This window comes from Cricetulus griseus (genome assembly GCF_003668045.3).
Source record: "Cricetulus griseus strain 17A/GY chromosome 1 unlocalized genomic scaffold, alternate assembly CriGri-PICRH-1.0 chr1_0, whole genome shotgun sequence".
Lineage (NCBI taxonomy): Eukaryota > Metazoa > Chordata > Mammalia > Rodentia > Cricetidae > Cricetulus > Cricetulus griseus.
This window is the reverse complement of record NW_023276806.1, coordinates 128,613,696-128,633,485: the sequence shown is the minus strand read 5'-3', so window position 1 is coordinate 128,633,485 and position 19,790 is coordinate 128,613,696. Positions and strand designations below refer to the sequence as shown.

Here is a 19,790-nt window from a genome sequence, read left to right as displayed (position 1 = left end):
TTAAAGTATACTATCTCACAACTTTCAAAATATAGCATGAGAAAAGATTGTTTTAAAATAAAAAAATCATGTCAAAATAACATTCAGCTAAGTTGAAAAAGCAGTAAATAGGGAAATACAATAATGCAAACACACACACACACATACACACATACACACACATACACACACACAGTTTTTAAAAAACTGAAGCAGTGAATTTTTTTACCATTAAATTTTATTTGACACACATTTTTTGATCAAGTTCTTAAAGGATTCTTTCACCTGTTTGTTTCTAAGGGAGTAAATAAAAGGATTCAACATTGGGGCAACAGAGGTGTTGAGCACTGCGATACCCTTCGTCAAAGCCACTCCTTCCTTTGCTGAAGTTTTGACATACATGAAGATGCAGCTTCCATAGGAGATGGAGACAACTATCATGTGTGAGGAACAGGTAGAGAAGGCCTTTTTCCTTTGCTCAGCAGAAGGGATTCTTAGAATTGTCTTAAGGATGAATAGATAGGAGAGAATCACCAATGTTAAGGTTACCATGAGAGTGAATACTGCCAGGAAGAATGCCAACATCTCTAGGAAGGCTGTGTCTGTGCAGGAGATGAGCAGCATGGGAGAGGAGTCACAGGCAAAATGGTCAATGATGTTGGAGTCACAGAAGTCCAGCTGAAGCCCCATGATCACAGGTGGAAAGATGATGAGAAATCCAGCCAGCCAGGAGCTTACTACGAGCTGAATGCAGACCCTGCTGCTCATGATGGTGGTGTAATGCAAGGGCTTACAGATGGCCACATAGCGGTCATAGGACATGGCAGCCAGAAGGAAAAATTCAATTGAACCCAGGAGTATGAAGAAGAACACCTGGGCCATGCAAGAATTATAGGAGATGGTCATGTCCCCTGTCACAATGCTCACAAGGAACCGAGGAATGCAAACTGTTGTAAATGAGATTTCTAGGAAGGAGAAATTCCGAAGGAAAAAATACATGGGTGTCTTGAGGTGTGAGTCTACCAGAGTGAGGGTAATAATGGTCAGATTTCCAGTAATGCTCAAAATATAAGTGAGAAATAAGAATATAAAAACTAAAATGTTTAGTTTTGGGTCATTTGTTAATCCCAAAAGAATAAACTCCCTTACAGATGTTCGATTTTTCATTTCTTCTTGTGTTCTGCCAGGTCTGTAATTGTGAAATGAATTAGACAGTCAGGATAAGTTTGAATTACATTTGTGTTGTGAGATGTGTTTGTTTCATCACATCATTGAAGATTTGTAGTAGTATTTGTAACAACCTGAAGCACCAGTAAATCACTCACCAAATTAGTTTTAAAAGTGAATATTAATTATCACAAATGAGTACGTATCTGATGATTTCCTTGAATCTAAAGCTATTTAGTATCAAATTTGTCACTTGAGAGATCTATCAGGTACAGCAACAGATGAAAATAATGCCACTGTAGGTCTTTTGTTGTAGTATGTGAGTAGAGATATCTGAAAATGAGCAAACTACTTAAGAATGAAAAATATTATTTTATTCTCAAAACTATCTCAACAAAAGAACGTATTATTTTGTGAATAAAACATTTTAAATGTCAGTTTTAGAAAATATGTACATATATTCTTGACTGAAGAATTAATAATTTAGTAAGTAAGTCAGGACCATCAAAACCAATATTTATATAACCCTAAAGAACAAACTCAGAAATTCCCAAAGTTTAAAAACCTTTGTAGTGAATATCTTTTCACCAGCCCCACATCTGACAGAGGGCTGACCTCCAAAATTTATAAAGATCTCAAGAAGCTAGTCACCAAAACAGCAAATAATCCAATTAAATAGTAGGGTACAGAATTAAATAGAGAATTCTCTTTTTTTTTCTTATTCTGTTCTTTACTTGCTTCTTAGTTGTTGCCTTAGTGATTGATACATGATCTGCCATAAGAACTTGTAGATTACATTTTTGAAAACATATCCCCCAGGACTTATTTTTCAGACCCACTCTTCAGCAAGGTGAGTTACACTGAGGACTAGGTAAGAGGAGTCTAAAATGGCTGATAGTCACATAAGAAAGTGTTCAACATCCTTAGCCATCAGGGAAATGCAAATCAAAACAACTCTGAGATACCATCTTCTTCCTGTCAAAATGGCTGAAATCAAAAACACCAATGACAGTTTATGCTGGAGAGGATGTGGAGAAAGGGAAACACTCCTCCACTGCTGGTGGGAGTGCCAACTCATTCATGCACTTTGGAAGTCAGTATGGCAGTTCCCCAGGAAAATGGGAATCAGTCTACCACAAGATCCAGCAATTCCACTCTTAGGCATATACCTAAAAGATGCACATTCATATAACAAAGACATCTGTTCAACTATGTTCATAGCAGCATTATTTGTAATAGCCAGAATCTGGAAGCAACCTAGATGCCCCTCAACTGAAGAATGAATGAAGAAAATGTGGTACATTTGCATAATAGTATACTACTCAGCAGAAAAAAAACAATGGAATCTTGAAATTTGCAGGAAAATGGATGGAACTAGAAGAAACCATCCTGAATGAGGTTACCCAGTCAAAAAAGACAAACATGGTATGTACTCACTCATATATGGATTTTAAACATAGAACAAAGATTGCCAGTCTATGGTCCACACTGCCAGAGAAGCTAGGAAACAAGGAGGACCCTAAGAAAGACATACATGGTCCCCAGAGAAGGGGAAAGCAACAAGATCTCCTGAGCAAATTGAGAGTATGGGGGAGGGGAGAGGGAGCTAGGAGAATGAAAAGGGGAGAAGAGGAGGGGAGAGGAGGACAGGAGGGAGCAGGAAGGTTGAGTCAGGCAAAGAATAGAGGAGAGCAAGAAAAGAGAGACCATAGTAGAGGGAGCCATTATAGGTTTAAAGAGAAATCTGCAACTAGAGAAATGCCCAGAGATCTACAAGTTTGACCCCAACTAACAATCTAAGCAACAGTAGAGAGGCCACCTTAAATGCCCTTCTCTGATAATGAGATTGATGCCTACCTTATATCCTAGAGCCTTCATTTAGTAGCTGATGGAAGCAGAAGCAGACCACAGCTGAACAATGAGCTGAACTGCAATCTAGTTGCAGAGAGGGAGTGATATGCAAATGGGTCAAGACCAGGCTGGTGAAACCCACAGAAACAGCTGACCTGAACAAGGGGGAGCTCATGGACCACAGACTGATAGCTGGGAAACCAGCATAGGACAGATCTAGACGCCCCCTGAACATGGGTATCAGTGAGGATGCCTCAGCAATATATGGGGCCTCTGCTATAAATCACTATTTATCCCTAGCATATGAATGGACTTTGAGAGCCCATTCCACATAGAGGGATACTCTCTTAGCCTAGACACACCAGGGAGGGGCTAAGCCCTGCTTAAAATGATGTGACAGACTTTGAAGATTCCCCACGGAAGTTCTCCCTCTCCCTGGGGAGCAGAAAGGGGATGGGATAGGGGGCTAGTGGGGGGCAGGAGAGGAGGGGAGTGAGAGGGAACCGGGATTGACATATAAAACAAGCTTGTTTGGAATTTAAATGAAAATAGAAAACAAAACCTTTTTAGTGTTTATTGAATTAAATAATATTTTTCACTTTATAGATGAGATTCTAACAGCTAGATAATAACAAAGGCACAGAATAATTACAAAATGGAAAAAGAATAAGTGAACCATGGAATAGAAAATAGACTTAAAATTGTATGATGCCATGTGGTCATGGCTGACGAGTGCAAATCCAGTGCTCAGTGGGTTTTTAAAAACTGATTGTCAGTGTTTGATTCCTTGCTTTTGGACAATTGTTCACACTTCTCATTTATGTCTACTGTGATTTTCAAACATTACAAAGTAATACATTGTGTAGCTTAAATTCAGAAAGATAATTGGGCTAAACACAGTAACAAGAGCATACTATGTGGATGAATATTAAGAAAATCTCTAAAGTAGGAGAGGTCTGATAGGTGATATGGTATTGGGTGTTGGTAGAACAGACGAAAACCAAACTCATCAAAGTAGTGTTTTCTACAACTTGTGATCTAATAAAATTGAGAAATCCTTGGGTCCCAATGAGCAGCAAAAAGCTCAGTGGGCAGGTACTCCCAGGTCAATTCATACTATGTGTGACAGTCTGAAACTGAAAAAGTATTATTTTAATTGAATAAAAGTGTCTCTGGCTGCAATTACTATTTAGTAATAAATTTAAAGGCTGTAGAAACAGAACAGTGAAGCTGACAAACAACAGGGATTCTGAACCAGAGGTCATGGTATGTTCAAACTCTCAATATCATTTAAGATAGATGGAGAGAAAAAGTGGGAAAGAGAGAGGGGGAAGAAAGGAACAAAACTAAGAAAGAAAAAAAGGGAAGAAAGCAGGCATATTGTCAAGGTATTTGAAGCAATACTCACAGCTAAGAGGCGACAAAGCTGTATATTTTGTTTGCTCCTCAAGTGAAGTTCTTATCTGGTAAAGGAGGAAAAGTCATGAAGTGTGAGTAAGAATCAAGAATCAAAATCTGTGGAAGACAGTGAGCTACATGACCGATGAGAGGAAGTTGTTGAGACAGGACGTGACTTGAAATTCCCGGTTGTAGGTCTAACAGCAAGTACCTGTTTTCCAAAATCCCAAGAAAGAACAAAATCCTTACCATGGGAACTATGAAAATCAACAAACACCATTTTCCACTTTGACTTCCAGTAACCCTTGGGAAAGAAAGATGGGTTGTAATTTAAAATTTTTCTTTTTACACTACTATTAGAAAATGTTTTTTTCTAAGTAGTCTTTGCAGAAGAAGCATTTTCATTTTATGTTTTCACCTCCTTAAAACAGACACAAGGGATTCTTCCAGCAAAGCATAGTTAAAACATCTCTGGAGAGAGATGGTGTTGATGAGTGTGCCCTAAAGCTAAGCTGAATAATTAGGTAAATTACAGAAATTAGCTTTTGAAATATCCCATGTTGGAGAAATGTAGAGTGTAAATAGTTGTGAGGAAACAACACCAAATTTGTTTTGTATTTCCCATAGTCAATATTTTTTTGGTGAACTTGCAAAGCTAATACAATCCTGCTTCATACAATGAAACAGAAAATAGCATGAGGACATATCCACTGGGACATGAAGTGTGCCATGTAATTATTTTATTTGATAATAAAACATACTGGGTAATTTGGGCAAGATATAATTAATAGATAGGAATATCATCAAGATACAATAAAACTGAGAGACAGTTTTTACAACTCACAAAACTAGTATTGTAAAAATTTTGTTGATGATTATCTAATTCATGTTAAAAAAAACAAGTTCACTTTGTTTTCCATTAAAGTCCTCTGATTTTTTTCCTCTGTTAGGCAATTTGGAATCTGCTTTATTTCTGTGAGCCACTAACGTTTTAAATATAGTATGTTGGTTATGGATGCTAAATTTGAAACTTTTTTGTTGACAAAATTCCATTTACATTTATGTGCACTAATAGTGGCTGACTCCACAGAGAGAAATATGGTGTCTTAGCTCATCGTATTTTATGAACACATTTACTGAAGGCAAGTATTAAACATAGCTTCAGCTGAATTTTCTGTTACCATGAAGAGGCTGTTGTCCCTTTTCTTCATAAGGACATCCTAACATGGAAATTCTTCCCCTATTTGAAAATACCAAGATATAAAGAGCTGCAAAACCAAAGAAGGCATACTCAGTGTAAAATGAGTTAATGCAATATACTGAGAGAGAAGTTCATTAATCTACTGACTAGGTTTAAAGTGTACTTCATAACCTAACATTGTATACTCATTGTCTATTAAAAAAGAGGCAGAGGGGCCATTCCTTGCTAAGCCTCCCATGAAGTATGTGATGATCTGCATGGTTGTGTGTGGATGTATTTCTGTGTGCCCATATGTGTGTACTTTCAGTAGTGTCATCTCCTTAGGGAACGTCTGGGATGGTTTTCCCCACAAGATAATGTGGTTTCTACCAGTCCCCTTGATTCTCTTGAGTTCTCATGTTTTAAAACAAAGCAGAATCCTGATTTACACATGTAGATTTTTCTCTCTCTTTCTCTGTGTGTAATAGAAACACCCAATGCTATACAATATTTTTAGCTTTTGATCCACTTCCCCATCATTTCATACATTTCATTTTTTCACAGATATCCTCCACTAATGAGGAATGAGAATGGAACCCGAGATAGGTTATTAACTGGTAATTTATTGGGAAATATTTACTCACACGAGGAATCTGTAACCAGATTTGGCACTCCAAGAAGTCCAGTCCCAGAAGCTTCCCAAAGCTGGCTGAACTGAGAGAGAGAGAGAGAGAGAGAGAGAGAGAGAGAGAGAGAGAGAGAGAGAGGAGTGCCCGGTTCCTCCTCGCCCTTTATCCACCCTTTATGTACCTGTGATCATACCCAGCCAGGCATGGTCATAGATACAGGTATCAGGGTCTCTCCCTACAATTCCCCTTTTCATTTAAGAAAAGGATTTAAACTTGATACAAACTAAATTGTGTACAAAATGTCTTAACATATGTAAGAGCATACATTATTGTAAGTAGAGAGAAGACTTTACACAGTAAGACAACTTGTGACTTGCAAATTATACATAAGTTACATCATACAAGGATCTATAACAGTATAAATTGTCTATAGTTAATAATCAAAAAGGTGAATCACACAAGAAGATATAATAATCTACCTATATCTCATCATAACTACATCTATTCCATCTAAACTCTAAAGTCATCTGAAAGAGATGTCCAAACCTGAACACCTTCTTCCAAACCCAACCCTAAACAATAGGAAACTAGCCCTAACTAGGTGTACATTATCCTTAGTGTCAACAGTGGGGAAAGGGGGCATAGTATTCTCAGAGTTACTTCCTGCTGAAATGGGACAATGATAGCCTTGTGGAGTCCTGTAGGAAGAAAATGTTAAGAGTAGTGAAAGTCTTGAGTGGACTGTCTACAACACTTGTATCCAGTCTGTGTTTGGTGGGAGATGCTTGATTGAAGTTCTTTGTTGAAGTCCTTATCTTGATTGAAGTCCTTGTTTTGATTGAAGTTCTTATCTGAAGCTCTGGCCAGAGTACAATTAGAACATGCACTGTCTCAGCTAGCTGTTCTGGAGCTGTCTAGAGTGATGTATTCCAAGCCGAGTTTAGAATGGAGATTGTCAGTTCAAAGGCATGAAGTTGAATCCAGTGGAATCGATGAGGTGGGGCCCCATTTTCTTTCTGGAGAGTTCAAAGATTGCTGTTAGGAAGTTCTTTATTCATTGTGGGGAACTTAAACATTAACGTCAGCAGAGAAATTTCAACATTTATATGTATGTATACCAGGAAGGACAACAAAAGGGAAGATAATAATTATGAGGGAACTTAGACTTTCAGAGAAAGAACTGAGAATAGACAAATGACAGTCCAAAAATTTTTTTTCTGTCTTACATCAATTGGCTTCTTGATATAACACAGAAACTCTGAATTTTATTTCAACAACATGCTTGGATTTAGAGGAGGAAAGCCAAATCCAACTCTAAAGGCAGTGTTGGTTTAATTGAATAGGGACTAGGAAGTAAAGAGAAATAGATTTTATATAGAGACAGTTCTAGAGTTTACCATATGACAAATCCCTTTTGTTTGATGGCTCTTTTTGGATAGCTATCCTCTCATCTTTATGTATCTGTCCATGCAGTTTCTTTTTGCTTTCTAGAGATGAGTTTTCCTGTGAAGATAAGAACAAAACATTTCCCTTTCCTTTGTGAGGTTTCTATACAGTTCATGAGATATACCTTGGTTGATAACCTATCATTTCTCCTCATGGAGAGGTTTTGCCTTTTACCCGAATCTTGATCAACTTTGATGGTATCCAAAGCTTTTCTTCTCCTGTGGAAACAAAGGCGAAAACCCTTCCCCAAAGTAACACATATTCTGGTTTCCATACTGAGGTCAATACATCTTTGAAGTACACCAGCTGATTCAGTTCAGAAGTTTTTTCTGTAGTCCAGTGTCTTTCTGCAGCTGTTTGTCCTTTCTCATTAGCATTAAGAAAGTTTAGTGTTAATAAAGTATTATGTAATCTGTGTTTGGGAGTCTTTGTTCCCCCTGCCTGTTTATGGAGCATTTCTTTTAGGGTGTGGTTAGAGCTCTCTACTACTGCTTGTCCTGTAGGATTGTGTGGTATACCAGTTACATGCTTTATGTTATAATATTTGAAAAACTGTTCCAATTTGCTAGAGACAAATGCTGGAGCATTGTCAGTTTTTTTTTTTTGGCAGGTATACCCATAATGGCCATTACCTGTAATAGGTATGTTATAACAGAATCAGCCTTTTCAGAGCTAAGAGCAGTAGCACATTGGAACCCTGAAAATGTGTCTGTAGTATGGTATACATATTTTAAATTTCCAAATTCTGGAAAGCGAAACACATACATCTGCAAAATCTAATTTCTATGAATGCCCTTGGGATTACTGCCTGCTGGCAAAGGAGCTTGATTATAGAATGAACAGGTAGGGCAGTTTCTTTCTATCTCCTTGGCTTGTTGCCAAGTGATGGAAAAATCCTTTTTTAAACATTTGTTATTTACATGGTGTTTCTTATGAAATGCTGAGGCTTCTAGCACATTCCTATTAATAAACAATCAATCTCATCATTGCCTTGTTCCAGGGGACCTGGCAGACCCATATGGAATCTGATGTATGTTATATATACCGGATGGGTATTATTCCTGATAGTTTCTTGTAATTGTACAGACAGTGAAGTTAATTCTGTATTGTCAGGAATGAATTCATCGGTCTTGATGTGCAAAATGACTCTCTTTGCATATTGAGAGTCAGTAACTATATTGAGAAGCTCAAATCCATAAGTACCATAAGAATTGCATACAATTCTGCCTTCTGTTCAGAGTTATACAGACTTTGAACTACTTTACTTGTATCTCCTAGTTTATGTCCTGCTTTTCCTGATTTGTTTGGGGTGTTCCTCCACTCCACCCTTTCTCCATTGAGTTTCATGTCATTATTTCTGTGCTGGGGTAGTTTCACTATTCCATCTTTTGAAAGTAGTTGGATGCTTTCACTTTCCTATGTGTTGTGGTTTGAACAGAAATGGCCCCAACAGATTCATGTGTTTGAATGCTTGGCCCATAGGGAGTGGCACTATTAGGTATTAGTAACTTCTGCCTTATTGGAGTAGGCATGGCCTTGTTGGCAGAAGTGTGCCACTATGGAGGTGGGCTTTGAGGATTTATATGATCAAGCTTTTCCCAGTGTGGCATACAATCTTTCTGCTGCCTGTCGATCAAGATATAGAGCTCTCAGCTCCTCCAGCACCATGTCTGCCTGCATGATGCCATGCTTCTTGCCATGCTGATAATGGACTAAACCTCTGAAGCTGTAAGCCAGCCCCAATTAAAAGCTTTTTTTAATGAGTCACCACGTTTATTGTGTCTCATCACAGTAATAAACCCTTAAGACACTGTAACCAGTCTTTTCTCTCCCTCCTTCTCTCTCTTCCCCCTTCCATCCATTTTTCTATCCCTCTTCTTCCCCCCTTTCTTTCTTCCTTCCTATCTTCCTCTTTGCTGATTAAGTTACTTTTCATTCTTATTATTTTCATAGATTATTTATGATATTTAAATATTTCTTCTGAGTTGTTATTTTTCTTAAGTTAAATATTTGCAGGCAGGCATATGCTTGCAACATAAAACATTGCATACAGATCAAATTATTAAATTTTGTATGACAAAATTTGGTATTCCTTATTTCTTAATTTTATAATTAATTAATTATATCCATTAATTATAATAATTACTTGTAATTTATTATTAACCATTATTTATTAAACCTATGCTTATATTCCCTCCTTATTAATTTTACCTTTTGAACTAAGGAAATCATAAAGATAGACTAATCCACATAATGTATATTTAACAACTGTCTTCTTCTTAATCTTGTATACATGTTCAGTATCTGTGAAATTTATGTGAATCACTATATATATCATGCTATTTCATACATTTATTTTCATTGTAATGAAAATAGATTTTTTCCCCTCACATAATGTATCCTGATTATGGTTTCTCCTCCATCTACTCCTCCTAGTGGATTGATGATAAACAGTGATGTGGAAGTGTAAACAGAATAAACCCTTTCCTCTCCAACTTGCCACTTGGTCATGGGGTTTCATCACATCAATAGAAAGCCTAACTAAAACAACCTTTGGTTCTTCTTCTTCTCTTGGGCTCCCTTCCATCTGTTTGTTTTGTTCAATTATGATGTGTTAATTTTCATCTTATTTTATTTTATTTCACCATCCCTTAGAAACCTGTTTGTTTTCTAATGAGAGACAGAAAGGGGGTGGATCAAGATGGGGGGTGTGGGAAGAAACTAGAAAGAAGGCATGGTGTGTGTGTGTGTGTGTGTGTGTGTGTGTGTGTGTGTGTGTGTGTGACCTCCACCCTTTCTGGCTCTTGCATTTTCTGCCTCCTCTTATGATGAACCGGTTCCCTGAATCATGAAGAGATGGATTAGATGGTGTGGTGTTCTGAATAAGAATGGCCACATATGTGCATAGATTTCAATACTTGCTCACTAGGAAGTGATACTATTTAAAAGTATTAGGAGGTGTGGCCTCATTGGAGGAAGTGTGCCACTGGAGGTAGGCTTTGAGGTTCAGGCCAGATCCTGTGGCTCTCCTCCTGCTGTCTATGGAACTTGATGTAGAACTCCTTTTTGAAAAATAAAATTTTATTTAGTAACAATCATTTTACATGTCAATACCCCCATTCCATCTGCCTCTCATCTTCCCATGTCCCCTACCAAACCCCCAACCTTCCCCCCACCCACTACCCAAGGATGGTGAGACCTTCCATGGGGCGTCATCAAAAGCTGTCACATCATTTGGGGGAGGGCCTAGGTCCTCCTCTGTGTATCTGTGCTGAAATAGTATCCCTCCATAGGGAATGGGCTCCCAAAGTCCATTTGTGCACTAGGGATAAATACTGGTTTCAGCAATGCCTCATATAGAAGGCTCCACCTCCTGGATTATGTAGTAGATGTCGTAAGGGCAGACACTACCAATGAATGTGGATGGACCATAGACATACAAGGAAACCTGTTACAATTGGGAAACTCCTTATGGAGTCTCTCCAAGGCCCCCACATAGAGAAAGGTCTGGTCATTACCAGTCACTGTGGAGGACAATCTCTCACAGGAAATTGCCTATTGTAAAGAATGGTACCACTCTAGATGGTAGTTTGGCTAGTGAGGAGGAATCAAACATGACTGGAGGAGACAAAAAACGCATATTTTGGCAAACTTCTATAAAGGATCAGTTGAAAGTAAGAATAAAAAAGTTATTACTGGTTTGGTGGAAACTGGGGCAGATGTGACTATTACAACCCAAAAGTCCTGGCCTCAGAGATGGCCTCTTAGAGAGGTGAATGTTCAATTTTTAGGAGTTAGAACCTCTATCTACAGTATGCCAAACTGTTAGGTGGGTTGTCTGCATTGGACCAGAAGAACAGAGGGGAAGGTTCAAGCCATATGTAGCAGACATAGCAATAAATCTCTGGGGTTGTGACCTTTATAGCAATGGAATACCCAGATTAACATTCCTCCAGTATCAGATGCAAATCATATACAACCTCTATATGGTAGACAAAATATAGTAAGGCACTGTGAAAAACAGATACCAACCATCCAGGCTGTACATAAACAAAGCACAAATGATAAACGTTCAGAGGAATCAAAAGCTCTACCTTTAAAATGGCTTACAGGTGAACCTGTCTGGGTAGGAAAATGGCTTATTGAAAGACCCCTGCCCCTTAGCCCTTTCTTTCTCAAGTTTGCCTCCTCCTCCAGTCGGCGGCTGGTGCGCGCCTCCGCTCCTGTGCCTCCCCGATTCCCACCCCCGCCGGCCTCCACTTCCCCCGTCGCCGCACGTCCGGCCGCCGGTTCCCTCCAAAGCTGGCCTACCCCGGGGCTGGGGCCAAGTGAGGAGCCCTCGAGGCGGCCCGAGGGGCGAGCACCAGGTGGACTGGCCCGAGGGCAAGCACCAGATGGGCCGGACCGGGGCCCCGCCCCCGCGCCCCCGCCTGATGGGGAACACTCCGTCCCAAGGCCCCCGCCCCCAAGGTCAGCCATCTGGACGCGGAGGGGGGAATTGAGTCTGTTGTACCAGACACCAGACCTTGAGAATATGCTGGTCTGGAATGGCTCTATGCCTCATTTGAACCATCCAATAGAAATGACTCTGTATTTCACCTCATTTGAATGACTCTATACTTCGCCTCATTTGAATAACCCTGAGTGGCGCCTCATTTACATTGACCAATGGGAATAGCTCTGTACTGCGCCTCATTTGAATTATCCAATAGAATCCCTGCTTCTCGCTTGCGCTTTTTGCTATATAAGGACCCCTCTCCCTTGGCTCGGTGCGCTTGGCCTCACAGAAGCTAAGTTGTCCCAGGTACCCGTGTATCCAATAAAGCCTCTTGCTGTTTGCATCCAGTTCGTGGTTTCGCTGATTCCTGGGTACGGGTCTCCTTCTACGAAAGTACCTCTTCGGGGGTCTTTCATTTGGGGGCTCGTCCGGGATAGAGACCCCCGCCCAGGGACCACCGACCCACGTTTGGGAGGTAAGTGTTGTGCGGATCTGCTGTCTTGTCTTGTCTTGTCTTGCCTGTCTGTCTGAATCCGTCTTATGAATTGCGCTTGCGTTTGTAGTACACAGCTGTGTACATTTGTATTTGGCGGCTCCGAGGAGGAACTGACGAGTTCGGACTCCCGACCGCGGCTCCAGGAGATGTCCTGGTAGCGATTGAAGCCCTCGGCATGAGGGATTTGTACTTTTGTCTTTGAACTTAGATCTATGACTGGACATTTTCCCAGTCTCTTTGGAGAAGGCCCTCGGCTTGAGGGATTTGTAATCCTTACCGGGGACGAGGAAGGGAAGCCCCCTTCTTCGACCCCCCTCTCAAATTTTACTTTCGACCTTGTGCCGAAACCACACCGCGAAAGCCTGTTCTGTGTTATTTGGTCTTTGTCTTGTAACTATCATTTGTGTCCTCCTAGGTCTAGAAACTATGGGGCAAACTGTCACCACTCCTTTGTCCCTAACACTCTCGCACTGGAGAGATGTACAGGAGTATGCCCATAATCAATCTGTTGATGTGCGTAAATGCAAATGGATTACTCTCTGTTCTTCAGAATGGCCGACCTTTGACGTGGGCTGGCTGCGGGATGGTACCTTTAACCCCCAGACTATATTTCAGGTAAAAGAGAAGACTATGGATCCTGGACCACACGGGCATCCCGATCAAGTGGCTTATATCGTCACTTGGGAGGCTTTGGTTCAGGACCCCCCTCCCTGGGTACGTCCTTTCTTACATCCCAAAGGCCCCTCTCTCCTTCCCCCCTCTAACTGCTCCAGCCGACCCATTCCCTCGGCCCCTACACCTCCCACTCCTTTGACACCTACTCCTCCCAACCCCCCTTCCCATTCCAACCTTTACCCTACCGCGGTGAAAGACACTAAGGCTGAAGAAAAGAAGACACCTAAGGTACTCCCCCCGGGAGAAGACCTGTTGGTTGATCTACTAACTGAGGAGCCCCCGCCATATCCGCCACCGCCGCCCCCACCAGAGGCAGAAGCGGACTCTGCCGCCTTGGCAGAGGCGGCCCCGGCTCCTGACCCTTGACCAATGGCTTATCGACTAAGAGGTCGCAGGGAGCAGCCCGTTCCAGATTCAACCACTTTGCCCCTCCGAACTGGACTGAATGGCCAACCGCAGTATTGGCCATTCTCAGCATCGGACCTCTATAACTGGAAAAATAATAATCCTTCTTTTTCTGCAGACCCCGTGAGGCTGACATCTCTCATAGAGTCGGTCCTCACGACTCACCAACCCACCTGGGATGATTGTCAGCAGCTTTTGCAGGTCCTCTTAACCTCGGAGGAGAAACAGCGCGTGCTACTAGAAGCACGAAAGAATGTCCCAGGAGCCAACGGGCAGCCCACCCAGCTGCCCAATGAAATTGATGCGGCTTGCCCTCTTGAAAGACCTGAATGGGATTTTACCACCGAAGCAGGTAGGACCCATCTGCGTCTCTATCGCCAGTTGCTTGTAGCGGGTCTCCGGGGGGCAGGACGCTGACCCACCAATTTGGCCCAGGTAAAGCAGGTGATACAGGGGGCAGAGGAATCGCCCGCCGCTTTTCTAGAGAGATTAAAAGAGGCGTACAGGATGTATACTCCCTATGATCCGGAAGATCCAGGTCAGGCCACCAACGTTTCTATGTCCTTTATTTGGCAGTCAGCCCCGGACATAAGAAACAAGCTTCAAAGACTAGAAAATTTACAGGGATATACACTCCAAGATTTGTTGAAGGAAGCAGAACGTATTTTTAATAAGAGGGAAACACAGACAGAAAGAGAAGAACGCTGGAGGAAGGAAACCCAGGAGAGAGAGGAAAGACTAAGACAAGAAGCAGAGGAAAAAGAGGTTGCGAGAGACCGTAAGCGGAATAAAGAAATGAGTAGGCTATTGGCCACAGTAGTGACAGGCCAGAGACAGAATAGGCAGAGGGATGACAGAAGGGGGCCCCACCTGGACAGGGATCAATGTGCTTACTGCAAAGAAAAAGGACATTGGGCAAGAGAATGCCCTAAGAACCCCCGGGCCAAGCCTCCACGGCCAAGGACCTCTGACCTCCTGAACCTAGAAGATTAGAGAAGTCAGGGCCAGGAGCCCCCCCTGAGCCCAGGATAACACTGCAAGTCGGGGGGCATCCGGTCACCTTCCTAGTCGATACAGGGGCACAACATTCCGTTCTGAATCGGTCACCCAGACCCCTGAGTCACCGGACTGCATGGGTACAGGGGGCTACAGGCGGAAAGCAGTACCGTTGGACTACAGATCGGCAGCTCCAGCTCGTGACCGGTAAGGTCATGCATTCTTTCCTCCATGTGCCAGATTGCCCCTACCCCTTACTAGGACGGGACCTATTGACCAAATTAAAAGCTCAAATACACTTTGAGAGGTCAGAAGTCAAAGTCACAGGGCCAGAGGGAATTCCCATTACCATCTTGACAATGTCCATAGAAGATGAATATAGACTCCATGAAAGAAGATTAACTCGAACAATCAGGAAACCCTTGACCACTGGCTCGCGGAATTTCCCCAAGCCTGGGCTGAGACAGGAGGGATGGGCCTTGCCATTAACCAGGCCCCAATTATAGTAACCTTAAAAGCTGCCACCCTTCCTGCATCCGTCAGGCAGTACCCAATGCCTAAAGAAGCCCGCGAAGGAATTCGGCCACATATTAAAAGGTTACTTGAACAAGGGATCCTGGTGCCCTGTAAATCTCCTTGGAATACACCCTTGTTGCCCGTTAGGAAACTGGGAACTAATGACTATAGGCCAGTGCAGGATCTGAGAGAAGTCAATAAAAGGATAGAGGACATACACCCTACTGTCCCCAACCCTTACAATTTGCTGAGTGGATTGCCACCTAACTATACCTGGTACACAGTCTTAGATCTTAAAGACGCTTTCTTCTGCCTCCGCCTGCATCCCACCAGCCAGCCCATATTTGCCTTTGAATGGCAGGACACTGACCTTGGAATCTCTGGGCAGCTAACTTGGACTAGGTTACCTCAAGGGTTTAAGAACAGCCCTAGCCTTTTTGATGAAGCTTTACATCAGGACCTGGCAGAATTCCGGGTTCGGTACCCCACTCTAATCCTCTTACAATATGTAGATGACATCCTCTTGGCAGCCAAAACCCAGGGAGAATGTAAGGAGGGCACTCAAGCCCTCCTCCAGACTCTTGGGAGCCTAGGGTACCGAGCATCCGCCAAGAAGGCCCAGATATGTCAGAAACAGGTGACCTATTTAGGATACAAGATAAAGGATGGACGGCGATGGCTAACTGAAGCCCGTATGCGAGCCATCTTAGACATTCCCACCCCACAAAATCCCCGCCAACTGAGAGAGTTCTTGAGAACGGCAGGCTTCTGCCGCCTATGGATCCCCGGGTTTGCCGAAATGGCGGCTCCCCTCTACCCCCTCACTCAGCCAGGGGTTGCTTTTAAATGGGAAGAGCCCCAAAAGAAAGCCTTCACCGACATCAAAAAGGCTCTCCTTGAATCACCAGCCCTGGGTCTACCGGACTTAGCTAAGCCATTTGAACTCTTTGTAGATGAGAAAGAGGGCTATGCTAAGGGAGTCCTCACCCAAAAACTGGGGCCTTGGAGAAGGCCCACTGCATACCTCTCCAAGAAATTGGATCCTGTGGCATCAGGATGGCCACCCTGCCTTCGAATGATTGCCGCTATAGCCCTGCTGGTAAAAGATTCTCACAAGCTAACCTTGGGGCAGCCTTTGACCATACATGTCCCTCATGCAGTTGAGGCAGTCATCAGACAGCCTCCAGATAGATGGCTTACTAATGTCCGAATGACTCAATACCAGACTATGCTGTTGGACAAAGACCGGGTCCACTTCGGGCCTTTGGTGACTCTGAACCCAGCCACCCTGCTCCCCCTCCCTGGGGAGCCCGAGGCTCATGATTGCTTACAGGTACTGGCCAAGGCCCATGGGGCGAGACCCAACCTGACTGACCAGCCTCTACCCAGCCCGGACCATATCTGGTTCACGGATGGAAGCAGCTTTTTGCATCAAGGAGAACGGAGGGCTGGCGCGGCGGTCACCTCAGAGGATCAGGTCGTCTGGGACCAGGCACTCCCTCCTGGAACCTCCGCGCAGAAGGCAGAGCTCATTGCACTCACTCAGGCTCTAAAGTTGGCAGAAGGTAAGAGGCTCACCGTGTACACAGACAGTCGTTATGCCTTCGCCACTGCCCACATACATGGAGAAATTTACAGACGGAGGGGGCTGCTTACCTCCGAAGGAAAAGACATTAAAAATAAGGAGGAAATCCTCGCTCTCCTAAGGGCTTTTCATCTGCCCTCCGCCTTAAGTATCATACATTGCCCCGGACATCAAAAAGGGGATTCTCTTGAAGCGAGGGGCAATCGAAGGGCAGACTTGGCTGCCCGAGAGGCGGCCCTGACCACAGACATCACTAACCTCCTGGCTCTAGAGCCCACCAATGACTGTCCCTCCCCCTCATGGGACTACGAACAAAGAGACATCCAAACCCTAGAGAAATTGGGAGCCACAAAGGAACCAAACGGGGATTGGACTTATGAAGGAAAGACTGTCATCCCCTACCGGGTAACCAAGTACCTAGTGACATTTTTACATAAGATGACACATCTGAGCTCCAAGAAGATGCGGGAGCTCCTCGAACGAGAAGAGGAATTCAATTTCCTTTTGGGGAAGAATGACATTTTAAAACAGGTAACTGAACAATGTGATGCGTGCACCCGAGTCAACGCATCCAGACTGAAGCTTCCTCCCGGGAACCGGGTCAGAGGCTACTGGCCCGGAACACATTGGGAGATAGATTTTACTGAGATTAAACCAGGTAAATATGGATACAAATATCTATTAGTTTTTGTAGACACCTTTTCAGGATGGGTTGAAGCCTTCCCTACTAAACATGAAACAGCCAGGATCGTTACTAAGAAATTGCTTGAAGAAATCTTTCCCCCGTTATGGAATGCCTCAGGTACTGGGAACAGACAATGGGCCCGCCTTCGTCTCCCAGGTAAGTCAGTCAGTGGCCACCTTGTTGGGGATTGATTGGAAATTACATTGTGCTTATAGACCCCAAAGTTCAGGACAGGTAGAAAGGATGAATAGAACAATCAAGGAGACTTTAACAAAATTGTCGCTTGCAACTGGCACTAGAGACTGGGTCCTCCTACTCCCCCTAGCACTCTACCGTGCTCGTAATACCCCTGGACCACATGGGCTCACACCTTTTGAGATCCTGCATGGAGTACCTACCCCTATCATTAACTTTCTTGATCAAGATGTCTCAGATTTTGCTAACTCCCCTTCTCTCCAAGCTCATTTACAGGCCCTCCAACTAGTACAACGAGAGGTCTGGAAACCCCTTGCTCAAGCTTATAAAGACCAGAGGGACCATCCTGCCATTCCCCATTCCTACCAGATCGGGGACACAGTCTGGGTCCGGCGTCACCAGACCAAGAACCTCGAACCCCGCTGGAAGGGACCCTACATCGTTTTGCTTACCACCCCCACCGCACTCAAAGTAGACGGCATTGCAGCTTGGATACATGCTTCTCATGTAAAACCAGCCCGACCCACCGATTCAGCCACTGCATCAGAATGGACCGCGCACCGCACTCAAAATCCTTTAAAGATAAGACTTTCTCGTACACCCTCCTATTGATTGTTTGCCTGTTTACCCCCCATGTAGCAACCAGCCCCCATACCATTCATGCGTTAACTTGGCAGGTTCTTTCCCAGACAGGGGAGGTCATTTATGAGACCACCAAAAACCATGCCCTCAGTGTATGGTGGCCTACATTGACACCCGATTTCTGTGACTTGGTCACTGGTCTAGATATCTGGGACATTTCACACTGTTACCCTAAGGCTTGCAGTAATGACAACGATTTGCCACGAATGCGCAGGTCACTCCAAAGTTCGAGAGAAACCACTCCTGGATGCAGTAGTCAATGGGCCAAAGACCAACTGTCGGACAATGACTTTTATGTCTGCCCTAGAGACGGACGGGCCTGGAAGCAGACTCAGACTTGTGGGGGTCATGAACAATTTTTTCTGTGCCGCTTGGGGATGTGAAACAACAGGGGATGCTTACTGGAAGCCTTCATCCTCATGGGACAAGATTCAGGTAACCAGAGGATGGCAAAAGGGCTCCACCGGTACCACCTCTATGCCTCTCCTCATTTCCTTTACGGATAAGGGTAAGAAAGCAACAGAATGGCAGAAGGGATATGTTTGGGGCCTTTGCTGGTACCTGTCGGGACCAGACCGGGGGGCCATCTTTAAAATTCGACTCAAAATAGAAACTATCACCAAAACAATGGGCCCAAACCCAGTTCTGATAGACCAGAAACCTCCCACCAAGCCTCATGGGTTTCGGCCCCATAGGCCTCTACCCCATCTCCCACCCTCGCCAACGCCCTCATCCAAAACTGCTACCTGGTTCCCTGCAGTACCTGCAGTACTGGTTTGACCCCCTGCGTCTCTACCACCATTCTCAATGCCACTATTGACTTTTGTATATTGACAGAACTTTGGCCGAGAGTCACATATCACCAACCTGAATATGTTTACATGATACTAGAGAAGTCAACCCGGCATCAGAGGGAGCCAATGTCCTTAACCGTGGCCCTATTACTAGGGGGAATAACTATGGGGGGTATAGCAGCTGGCATAGGAACCAGTACGGTTGCCTTACAGGAAACTAGTCATTTCAAACTTCTACAACAAGCCATGCATACCGATATCCAGGCCCTAGAAGAGTCAGTCAGCGCACTTGAGAAATCCTTAACATCACTCTCTGAGGTAGTCCTGCAGAACAGACGAGGTTTAGATTTATTATTTCTACAGGAAGGAGGACTATGCGCTGCCCTCAAGGAAGAATGCTGTTTTTATGCAGATCATACAGGAATAGTTAGGGACAGCATGGTCAAACTTAGGGAAAGGCTTAAACAGAGGCAACAGCTATATGAGTCTCAACAAGGATGGTTCGAAGGATGGTTCGCTAAGTCCCCCTGGTTCACTACCCTCATATCCACGCTCATGGGACCTCTGGTTATTCTATTTTTGATCCTTATATTTGGTCCCTGCATTCTAAACAAGATAACTCGATTCATCAAAGAACGACTATCTGTTATACA

General features: G+C 43.5%; 2 protein-coding genes across 3 annotated transcripts; one reads left to right on the top strand and one right to left on the bottom strand.

Moving 5' to 3' along the window:
• Window positions 1-210: 210 nt before the first annotated feature.
• Window positions 211-5,199, bottom strand: LOC100769803 (olfactory receptor 6C76-like). 2 transcript variants are annotated; one of them, XM_035451488.1, is made up of 2 exons: window positions 5,157-5,199; window positions 211-1,151 (listed from the first exon to the last, which is right to left on the bottom strand). In XM_035451488.1, the coding sequence occupies exons 1-2, from the start codon at window positions 5,197-5,199 to the stop codon at window positions 211-213; spliced, it is 984 nt and encodes a 327-aa protein (XP_035307379.1). The 2 variants fall into 2 exon arrangements, with proteins under 2 accessions (XP_035307379.1, XP_027247653.1); XM_027391852.1 differs by lacking the exon at window positions 5,157-5,199 and adding an exon at window positions 2,102-2,114.
• A 3,072-nt stretch (window positions 5,200-8,271) lies between these two features.
• LOC113832936 lies at window positions 8,272-18,491 on the top strand. Its single transcript, XM_035451352.1, has 7 exons — window positions 8,272-8,291; window positions 11,848-12,097; window positions 12,712-12,817; window positions 13,060-13,161; window positions 13,260-13,358; window positions 13,843-14,076; window positions 17,967-18,491. The coding sequence occupies exons 1-7, from the start codon at window positions 8,272-8,274 to the stop codon at window positions 18,311-18,313; spliced, it is 1,158 nt and encodes a 385-aa protein (XP_035307243.1). The 3' UTR covers window positions 18,314-18,491.
• Window positions 18,492-19,790: the final 1,299 nt, after the last annotated feature.

Excerpts from the sequence above, each read along its gene's own strand:
- LOC100769803 (XM_035451488.1), bottom strand. The coding sequence starts at position 5,199 with ATGATATTCCTATCTATTAATTATATCTTGCCCAAATTACCCA. Across the intron at positions 1,152-5,156 it reads TATCTTGCCCAAATTACCCA|AAGAAATGAAAAATCGAACA; the intron begins GTATGTTTTATT and ends GCAGAACACAAG.
- LOC113832936 (XM_035451352.1), top strand. The coding sequence starts at position 8,272 with ATGGCCATTACCTGTAATAG. Across the intron at positions 12,818-13,059 it reads GGTAGCGATTGAAGCCCTCG|GTCTAGAAACTATGGGGCAA; the intron begins GCATGAGGGATT and ends GTGTCCTCCTAG. Across the intron at positions 13,162-13,259 it reads TAATCAATCTGTTGATGTGC|GTAAAAGAGAAGACTATGGA; the intron begins GTAAATGCAAAT and ends ACTATATTTCAG.